The following is a 16,401-nucleotide window of genomic DNA, read 5'->3' as shown; positions in this document are numbered from 1 at the left end:
ACTAAAAATTTTACTACTCACTAACTGTATACCGTACATCATGCCTGGAGCTATAGAGCAACCTGGATGTCAGTTTAAAAAATAGCATAATGGAGTTAATGCTCCTTCCACTGAAAGGAAAAATTATTTTTTTTTAAATACAGACTTTCATGAGATCTTGCAATAAACCTCCACCACAGATTAACAGAAAATCTTGTAAGCTTTGTTGAAATCCAAAATGTCATATTTAATCAATATTTTTGTAACATAGAATCACAAGTAGCAGTAATACAAGGCTAAATCAGCCCCTTGAGTGAATCCAGCAATCAATAAGATCTTGTCTGGTCCAATCTTGGTTTATAAACACAATTTTCCTATGATCCCTCTCTTACCCAACAACTCTTCCTTTGTTCAACTATGGGTAATAATATCTGAATAGTTAATGTATCTACCCCCACAGCTCCCTAAAGGAAAGAACTGCTGAGTCACAATCTGAAATGTGTGAAACTATGCCTGATTCTAGATACTCCCATTAATAATTCTCCAAACATTCACTTTGTCAATCAAGGATCTTGTCTTTCAATATGATCACCTCCCATTTTTTTCTTTGCTCCAACAAGTATTGTCACAATCTCCTCAACCTTTCTTCATGTCAATCCTGTCATTCCAAGAATTAAACCGGTGAACCTTCACTACATTGCCTCTAAAGCAAAAACAAACATTGCTTAAGCCTGCAGGACAAAGCTGCACATAATCCTCCAGATGTAGTTTCATTAGCATCCTACAAAGTTGCATGAAAACTCACCTATGGTTGTACTCCATGCTCTTCGTAACAAAGGTCAACATTCAACCAGCCTTCCTAATTATTTGCTGACATTGCCTGCTGACACTGTGTTTCATGTATAGTAAAATACTGATGATCTGCTATCTGACTCTTCAGGAATCCCAATGGTTCAACTTGTCTCACAGCTGACATTTCCCCACACTGGCCTGGCACTTTATACTAGAGCACTTTAAACATACTGGAATCACTGCAATATTTAATACAATATAGTGTAGTATCTTAAAAATAAAAGTGAATTAAAATTGCGTGGGATAGCACGTTATTTAAAATGGCCTGAGCTACAAAATGTTGCAATGCACAGGGATCTGGAATCCTAGTAAAACATCAATTATTGCACATGTTTGGGACTATGGTGGTGCCACGCTGTCAAAAGTCCCCTTTATCCTACAGATAATGAAATCTGTTAGATACATGGACTTGAGGTTCTCAATACTATCCTGAATGCTTATTCTCATATTGAGGGATTATGGTGAGGATGTTACATTTTTTGATGGAGACTGAGAACATTGGTATTGTAGATAGTGTAGATGACTGGCAAAGAATACAGTGGGATATAGATCAGTTGCAGATAAGGGCAGTGAAATTGTAAATGGAGCTTAACGCACCTAAATGTGAGGTGTTGCAGCTTGGTAAATCAAATGTAATGAGACAGTACAATATTAACTGCAAGACCCCTAACAGTGTTGATGAGCAGCGGAATCTTGGGGGTCTAAGTTCATAGCTCCCTGAAAGTGATTACATAGGTTGATAGGGTTATTGAGATACAGCACAGAATAGACTCTCCTGGCCCTTCAAGCTTCGCCGCCCAGCAAACCCCAATTTAATCCAAGCCTAATTTACATTGACCAATTAACCTACAATGGTAAGTCTTTGGACTGTGGGAGGAAACTGGAGCACCCAGAGGAAATCCACGCGGTCACAGGGAGAATGTACAAACTCCTTAAAGGGCAACAGTGCAAAAAACCTAAGTCGCTGGTAATGTAAAGCGTTGTGCTAACCACTACACTACCATGCTGCCCTTTATTATGGCATGCTTGCCCTTATTAGTTGAGGAATTAAGTTCAAAAGTCAGGAAATTATGTTGCAGCTTTATGAAATTTTTGTTAGGCTGCACTTGGAGCATTGCACAGAGTTCTGGTTGCCCAATTATAGAAAGGATATCAAAGCTTTGGCGAGGGCGCAGAAGTTGTTTACCAGGATGCTGCATGGATTAGAGGGCATGTGCAAAAATGAAAAGTTAGATAAACATTCTCTGGAGCGGCGTAGGCTGAGGGGAGATCTGATAAAGGTTTCTGATTATGAGAGGCATAGATGGTCAGACAGCATCTTCTTCCCAGGGTTGAAGTATCCAAAACCAGAAGCATGCACTTAAGGAGAGAGGAGGTAAATCCAAAGATGCGAGGGGCAAATTATTTATTTGTATAGACAGACAGTGGTGGACGCACTGGAATGTGCTGTCTGGAATGGTGGTAAAGGCAAATATATTAGGGACTTTTAAGATAGATTTAGATGGGCACATGAATGTGAGGGAAATGGAAGGATATGGTTATTATATAGGCAGAAGGGATTAGTTTAGTTTGCTATTCAATTACTGATTTAATTGACCTGACACAATATTGTAGGCTGAAGGGCCTGTTTCTGTGCTGTACTGTTTTATGTTCTATTCCTGAAAAGTTTCCTGTCCATCTGTTGACATCTTACTATGACAGAAGTCAAAATTGAACATGTGTTCAGGCAAACAAATGATGCGGCCCACCCATCAAAACGGACAGAGCGTAAATGAGGCCCCAATGCTGGGAGAGGACCCAAGATAAAGTGAAAAGATCTTATTAGCACGAAACTAGACAGATCAATCCATACATAGTAAAACATGAACACAGAATGCAAAACGCAGTATTTGTTAAAAGCAAATCCAGTGCAGATAGACAAAAATGGCAAAAGCTACAGTGATGTAGATTGGGAGATCAACAGTTCATCTTTATGATACAAGAAGTCAGGTTCAATAATCAAATAACACAAGGATAGAAGCTGTCCTTCAACCTGGTTATACATGCTATCAAACGTTTGCGAACTCTGTCCAACAGGAATGGGGAGAAGAGAGAATGACCATTGCGGAGGGGTCCTTGATAATGTTGGCAGCTTTCCCAAAACAGTGGAAAGTGTAAACACAAGACACTACAGATTCTGGCATCTAGACCAATAAACAAAGTGGAAAGTGTAATCCGAATAAAGACTTTTATGCTTCCCAGTTACAGCTTCCATGTCACTCAGTTTTATTCAGTCACAACAGATTCTATACTATTGCTCAAAGCAATCCCATTTCCTCACTATTTTTCCCTGAAACATGTCTTGTCCACATTCCCATACATGCTCAATCTGATACAATTTTAACTACTGAAAGTCATCATTTACATTTGCATAATGACAGCAACTTTATTGTTGGTCTCAAAATTCCAAGAATAAATGCAAGACCGGATTCAAATCTAAATATTTTTATATTAACAGCTCAATTATCACATTTTCATGAATTAAATTTCTTATTCTGATGTCTACTGCACTTATAAGTTATCCAAATGTTGGTCTTTAAATATTCCTATCTAAAAATTGATAAGATCATCTGTCGGGCTATAAATGAAAAATCACATGGAACAAAGACACAGAAAAAAGTTTTACCAAAACTGCAAATAAACTAACAAATAAATGATGTGTAACTAATATGGTAAATTCAATTACTGATACAAAAAGAAAATACACAAATGTAAAATACCAGACAATATTAACTTACCTCCAAATATGATAGCCCAGCAATGGCATATTGAGACCAAGTGTAAGCCATTCAGATGCACAGAGAAACATGACACAGAAGAAGGCATGGATAAGGTACTCGGGAAGTACCAGCTGAAAAGAAAATCCTAAAATGAGTATGCTTTATTATATTTGCTTACAGTTCTAAAAGCCGGGCAAAAAATCCTAATCTTTTGTTTTATGTAACTATCCTATAGCAAGAGATTTTCATAGTTACCAAAGCAATAGTGTTTTCCAGTGGGGCTCATTTTGAATAGAAAGAATTAATTATGAAAAGTGCTCTCTCTGGTGCTCTGTAAAACAGATTAAAATATTGCTATTTTAATTATGGGCACCAGAGTTCATTCAGCCAGAGTAAAGAAATTTAAAGTATTTTCTTTGCTAGTTTTACGAGTTCCAGAAGTCTCAATTTAGTTCCGAATATTTGCAAATCCATAATACTAACTATAATCCAGCACTAATCAGTATCAAATTAGCAATTTCAAACACCACAGGGAAGTTGAAAGACTTTATCAAGGACCTATCCATCCCATGTAAAATGTGTCATTTACCAACACTGTTTGAAATATGGGAAAACAGGTTAGATCATACCCTATACATATAAAAATAAACCGCATGGAATTAAAAGGAAATAAAAACATGCATTTCAATTGAAAAGAAGAATAAAAATAAAATTTTCTAAAGAAGCATTTACATGCCTTGTCCAGGTTGTAAATGTGATGAGAGGCAAGCATGGCAGAGCAACAGAAGCAGCACAGAATGGTTCTATCATATCTCATTCAAATTACAGAGTTATCAGAGCATACAAAGGAATAGCAGCTTGGAGTAAAACAACACATGGGACATCTGTACAACATGCAAAGCTATGTAACAGTTAACTCTGTCAGTATTTTAGAAAACTTGTTCCTAAAAGAACTTTAATCCCTGAAACACAACCAAAGTCTGTGATGCAAACCAAATCACAGTGACCCCACATAACATCAGAATATGCCATTTCAAGGGCTGACTGCCCTGCAATCATGTCAATCTTCAAACCCAATAAAGTCAAGCATTTCAGGATTTATTTTAGAACAGTACAAGGTGCATATAAAAAGCGATACAAGTATAGAGGATAAAAAAGTGAAAATAATGTGAAAAACTAATTGAAATTATATTTATGATTATAATTGTTCTTCTGCCTCAAATTTTGAATATGAGTTTTGTATTCATCAAACTAGGAAAACGACAGGAGGCACAAGCAAAAAACAGAAATGGACAGTAAGTAAGTGCAGGGCAGAATATGAAGGGGCAGAACTAAGGAAAAACTCTTTCTTTACAGTAGCACATGATAAACAAAAAAAGCCATACCAGATGTTAACACTAAATATTGCTGAAAGTCAAGAATTATCAAGGTGTAGAGGTGAAATTGAAAAATTAAGACTGCATGTAAATATAACAACAGGTAAGATCACGGAACCTTCCTGAACTGACAAACAGAAAGAAGATAATCAAGGAAAGAGTAGGAAGGGCATACTTGAGATTGAAAATAAACCTCGTGTGCGGGGGAAATAACACCTGAATTAATACCTGCTTTTGGCTTCACAAGAGGAGAGAGATACAAAAAATATTAAAGAGAATATACAGTATGCAATGTTGGCTTTCATAAATATAGCAAGAAGTATAAACAGTTACTATTTTTGAAAGCAGAAAAATTGCAAGGCCAGAATGGAGTTAAAAGCAACTGTGGTAGTCTGGGAAATAAAGTGACAGAGTAACAGAATACAAAATAATATCAAAATGTTTTTTCCGAGCACAGGGAAGTATCCCAGAGGTCAGAACTGGTGCCACTCTTCTTCTAAATCCATATAATTATCTAGGCTTGGATGTAGAGACATTATTTCCAGATCTACAGATGACACAAAACAAGGCACAATGAACTATGAATGTAATTTTTAAGTTTTGTTTCAGAAGAACACAATGAAGATGGGGTACAAAAGCATAGAAATTGGTCCCATTTGGGTAGGAGACAAGGTATGTCAACAATCCACTGAAAGTGAACAGGATGAGAGAATGAATTAAAGGTAAAACATCATGAAAGAATATTAAACCATAAGCTACACTTCTGCCACAAAAGAAACAGCATGTCTACTTTTGAGCACCACAATTTTGGAGCAATATGAAAGGTCTGGACAATGGAAATTTGGTGAAATAATTTTGGGGTTAGGTATTGTAATGCCCTGATTAAGATTTCTACTGATATGCTAAGAGGTATTTTATTTTAGCAGTTTTGTGCAAAATCAGTGTGTTCTGCTGTTAAATGTTTTGACCGGCTAAAGATAAAGGAGCCATGTTGTCCAACCTAGGCTTGTTGTGTCAGCCAATCAGGATTGAAGGATGTTCTAGAGAACTGGGCGGGAAGAGATTTCTCATGGACAGTAGTCTGGTTTGTTGCCTTTTAGCAGGAGCTGTGGAGCAGGGCAGAAGGGAAGATGGGGCAGAATGCCATTGGAAGAAGTGCTTTGTGCAGGTGAATAGCTCCAAGGAGGAAGGGTCAATACTCCTGACAGAGCTTGTTCGTTCGAGATGGTCTTTGAGGGAAATTCAGACTGTGGCACGTGCTTTCACGCAGAGAGTGGCTACAGCGCATGAGGAAAGAGTAGGAAGGGCATACTTGAGATGGAAGATAAACCTTGAGTGTGGGGGAAATAACTTCTGAATTAATACCTGCTTTTGTCTTCACAACAGGAGAGAGATACTACTCCAGAAATTAGCTCCACTGTTTATATGCACATTGGACTGGTTTAACTGTAATGGGGCCTTTATTTTTCTTTTCTTTTCCCTGTAACTGTATATTTGGTAAGTACACTTTCATTATAATCTTATGCTGGTGCACAATGTGTCATTTCTGGGCTACTGATAACTCTGTATGAGCAGTATTTACACAGCATTCGCTCAAATCAAGGAGCCTTTAATAGGAACATCCTGATATTCTTGTTGGCTGAACCCCAAATCATGCCAACCTTAGACATATATAGATTATGAAAGGCAGCGTTCTCACTACTGAATCATATGGTTGTTAGTAGAGTTAGCTAACGAACCCAAGTTGATGTACGAGGCCCGGTGAGAGGGTTACAGTACTTTAGTTAAAGTGGAGCAGAAGTAATTCTCAGGACAGAGGGGGAAGAGAGGGCTTATAGATGTATTTGCAGTCCTAAAGGATAGAGGCATAAATCAAAACTGATTAATTGGCAAAGGGGTCAAGACTAGGGGTTATACAAGAACACAAAACAAACAGGAGCAGGAATTGGTTGGTTGCTCACCATTCAATAAGGTCAAGGCTGATCCAGTCTTGGCCTCATCACCACTTTCTTCTCTCCCTTTACCCTATTATAGCTATAATGTTTGTCAATCTCCATTTTAAATGCATTTAATGACTTACAGCTCTCTGGGACAGAAAATGGGAACTCCGTTAATCTGAAGCTATGTTTTAGACATCCTCACTAAAGGAATCATTCCAGCATCCACCCTGTCAATCCGTCATCAAAACTTAAGGGTTTCATAGAGATCAATCATCATACTCAAATGAGTACAGACCCAACCTTTCTTCACATGACAACACTTTCATTACAGGAAAAAAAACTTAATAAACCTTCCCTGCACTGCCTTTAACGTGAGCACATTCTTCCTCAAATAATGGAGGACAAAACAATGTACTGTACTCCAGTTGCTATCTTACCAGTGTTTTGTAAAGTCGCGTAAAATCCTCCTTACTTTTACACTCCACAATGATTTCTAATAGACCGGCATTCCATCAGCCTTGCTAATTATTCTCTGTGCTTGCATGCCAACTGTTTCAACTACCTCATGTACCGTATGTTAGATTCTTTTGTATCTTTAGTAAATTTGGCTGCTGTAGATTTAGCCCTTTCATCCAGATCTTCAATATAGACTTCCATAACTCACGAGGCACATAATAGTTATTGATTGCCAACTCAAAAGTATCCCATTTATCCTAAATGAGTTTTCTGTTACCTGCCTATGCTTTCTATTACCCACCCCAACCCTGTGTGTCTGTCTCTTCTGCAGCAACGTCTTGTGGCTCTTTGTTAAAGCCTTCTAGAAAACCCAACTGATTGAGTGAAGTGAGTCTATTAAAAACATTTTGGAGAAATGTATAAAATAACCAGAAAACCTAAATAATTAAAAAGATTCTTGCAACCAAAACTCTCCTTCATACTTGTTTTAAAAAAAAGAAAAAATTCTATTGAAATGAATGTGCTTACAGAGCCTAGACATGGTCTAATCTGTGCAGTATTCATGAGCGTTAATACAGGTGCTGGGGATAAGATATTGTACAACTTAGTATAAAAATATGGATCCAGAAAACATGTCTAAATGTTTGCAAATGAAAGAGATGAGGAAGTATTTTGTGCCAAAATGGTGATGGAATGTTGAGTTCACGCGTTAAAAGAATGATAGGTGAAACCCATCTCACATTTTACAGAGATCTTGCTTATAAAATTGAAATTCAAGATTGTTTTATGTCATTTCCCATACACAAGTGTGTAAAGAAATAAATGTTACTCCGGATCTGATGCAGCGCAAAGCAAAAACCCCACAAAAGGTAACTAACACAATAATTAAAAAACACACAATAAATATAAATACATAAGACAGCTTATATACATAGACTGATTGTATGTTCATAAAGTGATACTAAGTTGTACATAAGGTGACTGCCAGGAAGTAATAAGGTAGTGGAGTTAGTGGGTGGAATTGTTGATCAGCCTTACTGTCCAGGAAGGTAACTAAGTCTGGCAGTCATAGTGTGGATATTACGTAGCCTCTTCCCTGATGGGAGTGGGACAAGTAGTCCATGAGCAGGATGGGTGAGATCCTCCATATGTTACTGGCATTTTTTCAGCACCTTTCTATATACATGTCCTTGAAGGCAGGTAGGCTGGTACCAGTGATGTGTTGGCCAGTTTTGACTACCTGTTGTAAAGCCTTAATGTCCACCGGTGTAGTTTCCATACCAAGCAGTGATGCAGCTTGTTAGGATGCTCCCTACTGCATATCTGTAGAATGACTTGAGTATGGATGTGCAAAATCCAACTCTCTTCAGCCTCCTCAGGAGACAGTGGCGAGCTTTCTTGACTGTGCGGGATGTGTTCTGGGACCATGAGAGGTTGTGTGTGATGTGCACTCCCAGCAGTTTCTACTGCTGTGCAGCCAATGTAAGGGAGGTGTGAGTGGTGCGAGTTCTCCTAAAGTTGATAACCATCTCCTCTGTCCTATCGATACTATGGAACAGGTCGTAATCTACAAGGCACGATCAAGAGCAAGGAAGTTATTACAGACATAATGGACCAAGTGTCATCCTCCTGTGCCAGAAAAGTCTGATTCTCTCCATTAGAATGTTCTGTCAATGTTTTTCAGTATTTTTCATAATTAAATTGTTCATATTGTTGAGATAACATATTCTGTTTTATTTTAGTTTCTCGCTCCTTATCAGTTGCTGCATTAGAAATGACTTAAATAAAAGAACCCTCAAGCAAATACAACATCCTGAGTTCTAGTTAACAGCGGAAAGCCAGGGTCAAGCTGAACCCCTGTTCACAGCATGCACAAGCATTGCCAAAAACAAAATGTGAATTGACAACGTTATGATAGTGACTACAAATCTCATTCACTGACGTATCACCTCTGAATGAGTCAAGTATCTGGCCATCATTTATTATCAGGAAATTACATATTTCCACAACACCATCAGTCCCATTGGTTAGCTGTTTCTTTAAAAATGGTGGATCAAGATCAGTGCTTTTCCACCCATTTTTTAAGCAGTACAGGTGCCAGAGTCTGACTGTGGTTGGGCAAGTAATACTTTAATTTACTTAACACAATGAAAAATACATTACTCCAGTGAATATGATATAATATTCAAAACTACACCAAGGTGCAACTAGCTGGTCAGTGAGTAAATGCACTGTATGAAAAGGTACAGCAAGATTCATATCTTGTTTGAGACTCAGATCAATCCCTGGTCTGTATTAATGTAAAGTTAGAAAACAACAGCTTGCTTCAAATAGAGGGGGAAAAAACTGAACAGAAATAACTCCGGAGTTCAGGGTAAGCATGATAAAATAGAATTGCTGTTCAGTTTTAGCACTCCCCCCCAAAAAATAACAATGGATTACAATTTTTGTGCAAAATATTATGAACATATAAACAAAAATAAAATTTTAGACAACACGTACAAAATGCTGGAAGAACTCAGCAGGTCAGGCAGCATCTATGGAAATGAAAAAACCGTCAACGTTTTGGGCCAAGACCCTTCCTTAGGACTGGAAAGAAAGGGGGAGATGACAGAATAAAACGTGGTGGGGGGAAGGAGGATAGCTAGAAGGTGATAGGTGAAGCCAGATGGATAGGAAAGGTAAAGAGCTGAAGATGAAGGAACCTGATAGGAGAGTGGACCACAGGAGTAACGGGAGGAGGGCCCTAGGGGGAGATGATAGGCAGGTGAGAAGAGGGGAGGGGAGGGAATTTCTTTTACTGGAAGGAGTAATCTATATTTATGTCATCAGGTTGGAAGCTACTCAGACTGAACATAAGGTGCTGCTTCTCTACCCTGAGGGTGTCCTCATCGTGGCACAAGAGGCGACTATGGACTGACACGTCAGAACATGACTGGGAATTGGAATTAAAATGTTTGGCCACCAGGAAGTTCCACTTTTGGCAGATGGAGTGGAGGTGCTTGACAAAGCAGCCTCACAATTTACGATAGGTCTCACCAATGTAGAGGAGGCTGATACTTTCTTGAAATTTCGACTTCTACTACATGTCCATTCGTTATACAGCACATCATATAAAATATTTTTTTAAATTTTTTTCCTCCTGGTTTGCAATACAAGAATTCTTTAACATGATTGATTCCTTGAATAACTGAATACTAAAGACCATCTTTGAGCTTGCAAGTGTAGTGACCAATATCAGAAGATGCCTCATCAGATTTTTTAATGGGCAAATTTCTTCGTATTTAGTAGAAAGTGTTATTGACTTGTGACAGGAACAAAGCCATTTAAAGGAAAAAAGATTGAAGGAAAAAATGGAAAAAAGAAAACTATCTAGAAAAGAAAGCAATAGCACACATTTAACACTGAGCAATGATATTTTACTATGAAATTAGCAGCAACCTTGGGATTCTTCCAGACAAATCATTTTATGTAGAGATCCTAACAACTGCCAGTGATGCACAGAAGCATGCCTCTTCAGGCTGCGTTGTTCATAGCTTTGCCTCATTGATATGAAGGGAATTTTTAAAAAATCACTTGAATCAAAGACATGACTTTAATCCACTTGCAAACCAGGCTCTTTCTAAAGTATGGTGCTTTATAGCACAAGGTTTTTGTAAACATGCTTTACAAAATGTAAACATTCCCAAGTATCATTACTTCTTAATAATCAATTTGGCCCTACAAGATCTTATAATGGTTATAACCAAATATGAATTTTTTGGTCAAAGGATTTTGATGTGATTTTAAATAATGTCTATGGTATTTCTGCTAATCCTGTACATTATAATCTTCATTTAACACATAATATTGAAAAAGTTAAAGAAAACTTTTGTTCCTGAATGGCTGTTCAGAGCAATCAATAACCAACAGACCATAAAGGATCACCCCACCCAGTCATCCAGGCCATGCTCTCCTCGCTTATACCATCGGGCAGGAAGTACAGGAGCTTTTAAGTCCCACACCACCAGGTTCAGAAACAGTTATTACCACACAACCATCAGCCTCATGAACCGGTGTGAATAACTTCATTCAACAAAACTCTGAACTGATTCCACAACCTAGACTCACCTTCAAGGACTCTACAAGTCATGCTCTCAGTATTATTTATTTTTTTTATTTGCACAACTGTCATCTTTTGCATAGTGAATGTTTGTTAGTCTTTATGTATGTTTTCATAATTTCTATTGTATTTATTTTCCTGTAAATGCATGCAAGAAAATGAATCTCAATTTAGCACATTTATGATAACACGTACATAGATAATAAATTTACTTAGGGCTTTTAATAGATTTTAGTAACTTTGAACTCAACCAGAGACATCAGGAAAAACTTAAAAGGAAAGCTTTCTGGTAGGTCACTAGCATGCATTGATGGCAACTATTTTTGGGGTGAATTTGCATAAAGACAAATTTTCTGTAAGTCAGGTTATTTTCACCTATACCCTCAGAAAACCCTTCCGCAAAGCACAATCTTGTTGGTATTGTGTTGGAAATATATCTCACTTCTATTAAAAGCTGTGATGTAGTTTGCAACAAATCAACAATTTGTTCAATTAACAAATGTCATGTAGTATAATTAAAATCCTATTAAAGTATTTTCAAATCTACATCAATTAGTCTGGTTCAAAAACAATATAATCCGGTCTAATGTACACACATTAACAGCAGTTTTGGATGAGAGAATGGAGAACTTCAAAAATCTTGAACAAAATAATCAAGCAGAATTACAGAAGAGAATGAGACTATAGCATCATACACATCCTCTGCTACTACACAAAGGAAACATGGTCACACACATATTCATTGGTAACTAAATAAGATCCAAACAACAGCCTTAATGCACTCAGTATTCAATATGCTCTAGTAATGTAGTGTCATAAACAAACCTAAAGAATGCTGAATCATAAAAACAACAGTTGGAGAAAGTAATGTGCTGCAATGTTCTGACTTCAAACAGAACCACGCCCCACTGTTCCTCTTCCCCATACACTTCTCAACTCTCATTACAAAAACATAATAACTGCTGTCGATACCAAACCCAGGATACATTCACTTCCCATCACGAATTCACTAACCTTTCAAAGACCTGTGGTATCTACTTTACTGGAGACCACTACTGTAGCCATTCTATGGAACACAAGTGACAATGAAGCCTCAAGTAATGGAAACTGAGGACAGTCCCAACAGCCTGTGACAGCCAGTTGCTGTCAAAAGCAAGTTTAACTATTTTTAATTGTCCACAATATTCAGTGATATTTAAAAACAGCTTCAAAACATTTAAATAATTGGGTTCAAAAATAAATTTAGTTAAAATACATTAAATCATGTAATGTGAAGAAAATACAAAATATCTTAATAACTCTATTTGAATGCTGCTTAAATATTCAGCTATTGCTATCGTAAAGCTACAAGTCTGACGCAAATACTTATAGCTACTTAGCTCATATACTCTGGAATGCAAAATGGATTTAATGACGAATACAGCAATGCAGCGGAAGATCAGATGTACTGACACCAGATTATGAAAGTACCTCCAACTTCCATGTTGCACTGCTCAGATCTAGACTGGTGGAATGGTGATGATGCCCAATGCAACTGACCCCAGTCCAAATCATTGTGTAGAGGCAGTGCGGTAAAGAGCCACAAAGTTGATCTTGTTTTCACAAAAGCTTCAGAAATGCACACTTTTCCTGCACTGAAGGCAGTACAGTGTAACTTTCCTACAAGGTATGCAAGGTGTTAATGCAGAGGAAGTGTGTGTCTGAAGAAAATATCTTCTTCTAAACTTAAAAGAGCAGGACAAGGAAATACTAGCTTAAACTAAGAGGTACTAGACATAGAAAGATCCTCTAGATAAATTAGGATGTGTGGAACATCCACAAATTATTTAAGGAATGATTCTACAAATGGAAAACAGGGGAACTTGATGACCTTTCTGTAAATAGAGAAAAGTATGCCAAATAGTTCCATTATCCATAATTAATGGTCATATCAGCCAATAACAAAATCGTGAGATTGACATTTTGCGAGACCATTGATTAAAAAGAATTTATATTTGACAGTTCTAAAAGCATTGCACATCTTCTGCAAGTATCTTCTCATTCCTTGAAAGGCAGCACACCAGAATTTCAACATCAAGATGAGTATTTATTAGCAACGATTAAATGCTTCACCATATGCACAATAATGGGTTATGTTTAATGACACTGGGCCATTTACAATAGTCTTTCAGTTAAATGGCCTTCACAATATTTTCATTTGTTAATCATTTAAGGAATCTTTTGATTTTTAAGGTTACTAAATATCATTCTAATTTCAAAATATATTCAAGTTCCAACTGTTCCACTCAGCTATGGATATTAGCACAGGTGGACAAGGCACAAGTTTTAATAACAACATACTGCTTAATTTATTTCTTGCAAATTATCAATTACAATCTGAAAGACATTCACATATGACCACAGGATTTTCTTTAATGAAAGGCATTTAACTAGAAATTAGTACAAACCTTTAATGCCATTTTGACTCTTTTAATCTTTTTGACCTTTACAACTGTCTTTGTACCGAAAAAAATGACAAAAGCAGATTGAAAAAATGTTAGTATGACAGCTGATAAGATCAGTGTAGATTAGCAACAGTCAGAATACAAAGGTTAAGGCAGCATGAATCAACAGACTCAAAAGAAAAATCGTTTAGTAGGAAGAGAAATTGAAAATTCACATATATACAAAACTCATTCCACGTTAACTTACAGGATTGAGTGTATTACATTGGTCTATAGGATTCTTGTAGTCAGTCTTCAATTCATCAAATGCGATAATCTGGAAAAGAACATTAAAGGTATAACTTGGTATCACACCAACATTTTCAGAGACCATAGATAAATCTAATTTACACAAAGAAATACAGAGAAATCCAACTTAAATCTATTCTACATACAACTCCTGTTGTCAGAGTTTTTAAATTAAAACAATGAATACATCATCCTGGATCCACTTACGAATGGTAACACCCTGATGTTTCCTTAGATGCTGCCTGAGCTGCTGAGTTCCTCCAGCATTTTGTGTGTTATCTTGGATTTTCAGCATCTGCAGATTTTCTCTTGTTTGTAACAAGACTAATTCAATCCTATACATGCACTAACTATGCCGTTCTAGGAGTGAACAAGTCATAAATGAGGAAGCTTTAAGCACAGGGTGCGGATGATAATATTTTAATAATAATTTACCACGGAAAGTGAAGGATCATTATCTTATTTTGACGTTATCTCCTCAGGCCTGACAATAGGTGTAAACTATGGAGGCCAAACTGACCCAATACAATCACACGCCCTTCCACTTGTGTGAAATAAAAATACACAAAATGACTCCTCCAAAAAAAAGAGCACGGACCAAGATCAACATAATCGGATACTCACATGCCAAATGGCAAAGAATATTAGAGCAGCAGTGAGTAGCAGCGCCAACATGTAACAAAAGGCCGCGAATGTAAACGCCATCTTGGCTGAGGGCAAGCGCCGCTTGCCAGGCTAGGCCGGGTGTGCGCGCTGCGCAGGGACAGAATCGGATACGTCAACGCTGCGAGGTCACATGACGCTCACAGCCCCTCCCTCCGGAGTTCGAACTCTCCCGGGCTGGGCCAGGCCAGGTGTGCGCGCTGCACGGGGACAGAATCGGATACGTCAACGCTGCGAGGTCACGTGACGCTCACAGCCCCACCCTCCGGAGTTCGAACTCTCCCGGGCTGGGCGGGGCCGGGTGTGCGCGCTGCGCGGGGACAACATCGGATACGTCAACGCTGCGAGGTCACGTGACGCTCACAGCCCCTCCCTCAGGAGTTCGAATCCTCGCGGGCCGGGCCGGGCCGGACCTGGGCGACCTGCCGGGTCTCGGGAGTGATCTGTGCTCTTGTCCTCCCTGCTTACGGGACGAGACCAGTGACGGCGAGAAAATATAGCTTTAACCCTAAAATTTACTGGTAGGTCCATACATACAAGAGAGACCTCAGATGCTGGAAATCGTGAGCAAAAAAAAACACACACAAGTGCTGGAGGAACTCCTTGGGTCAGCCAGCATCGAGAGAAATAAACAGTCGACGTTTCGGGCCAAACTCCTTCATCATTACTTAATGACTCCTGGTTAACTTCCAGCAGAAAATTACTGGAACTAAAGGACAAGATGTGAAATAAAGCTGAAAGTCCTGCAAATAATTGGCAGCCAAAACGTGGGTTTTCATGGCCATTGTAGCCTAAACGCACAAGGCATAATCCCACAGGCTGCCAAGCATGTTGGTGAATTTATTAATGACATCTAGCCCAACCACTCAGCCCAGCCCTGATGCTGAATCTGATTGACAGACCTCTCATATTCCTACTAAAAACCTGACCATGAAGAGCTTCATTCAAAAATCCACAACCTCCTATCCAGGGTACTTCATAGATGTCACAATCATGACCATCTTCAAGAAATGAAACTATTCTAACTAGTAACTACAGAGGCCTCTGCTGTCTGGCACAGGAAAAATCTTTGGTTCCTCCCTGTGGCCAAGAAGTTGCTCGTTGAATCCTACCACATAAAAGGCAAAATCTACAGATGCTGGCTATCCAAGCAATGCACACAAAATGCTGGAAGAACTCAGCAAGCTAGGCAGCATCTATGGAAAAGAGTAAACAGTTGACATTTTGGGCTGAGACTTTCATCACAACTCCTGAAGGGTGTCCACCCGAAAAGACAACTGTTTACTCTAAAAATCTTATTGTGGATTTTGTCCATCAGAGGTATCTTGTACAGGATTGCAACTCGTAGAAAAATGTTGAAATAAGTAGTTACCACTTTACATGCTCCTCTTAAACTTCAGTCAGATTTTTGACATTGTTCATCAGGAAGGACTCCACACCACTCTTTCAGTTATCTACCCACTTGCCCCTTGCATTTGTTTATGAGCCACCAGGTCCAAAAACAGGACCAATTTCAGAGTCAAATAAGCGAACATCATTAAA

The 16,401-nt window shown here is 38.3% G+C and overlaps 1 protein-coding gene across 1 annotated transcript in view; it reads right to left on the bottom strand.

Annotated features, from left to right (window-relative positions):
* Positions 1–15,044, bottom strand: part of cnih1 (cornichon family member 1) — a 29,370-nt gene extending 14,326 nt beyond the window's left edge. Inside the window, exons 1-3 of the mRNA XM_072268713.1 lie at positions 14,821–15,044; positions 14,156–14,224; positions 3,609–3,721 (exon numbers count right to left, since the gene is read on the bottom strand). Coding sequence (XP_072124814.1) covers positions 3,609–3,721; positions 14,156–14,224; positions 14,821–14,901 — 263 coding nt within the window. The 5' untranslated portion in view covers positions 14,902–15,044. The remainder of the gene's footprint in view (positions 1–3,608; positions 3,722–14,155; positions 14,225–14,820) is intronic.
* Between the last annotated feature and the right edge of the window lie 1,357 nt (positions 15,045–16,401).

This window comes from Mobula birostris, chromosome 1, assembly GCF_030028105.1.
Source record: "Mobula birostris isolate sMobBir1 chromosome 1, sMobBir1.hap1, whole genome shotgun sequence".
NCBI classification, from domain to species: Eukaryota; Metazoa; Chordata; class Chondrichthyes; order Myliobatiformes; family Myliobatidae; genus Mobula; species Mobula birostris.
Note: the sequence above shows the minus strand (reverse complement) of the source record. Positions and strands in the feature narration are given on the sequence as shown.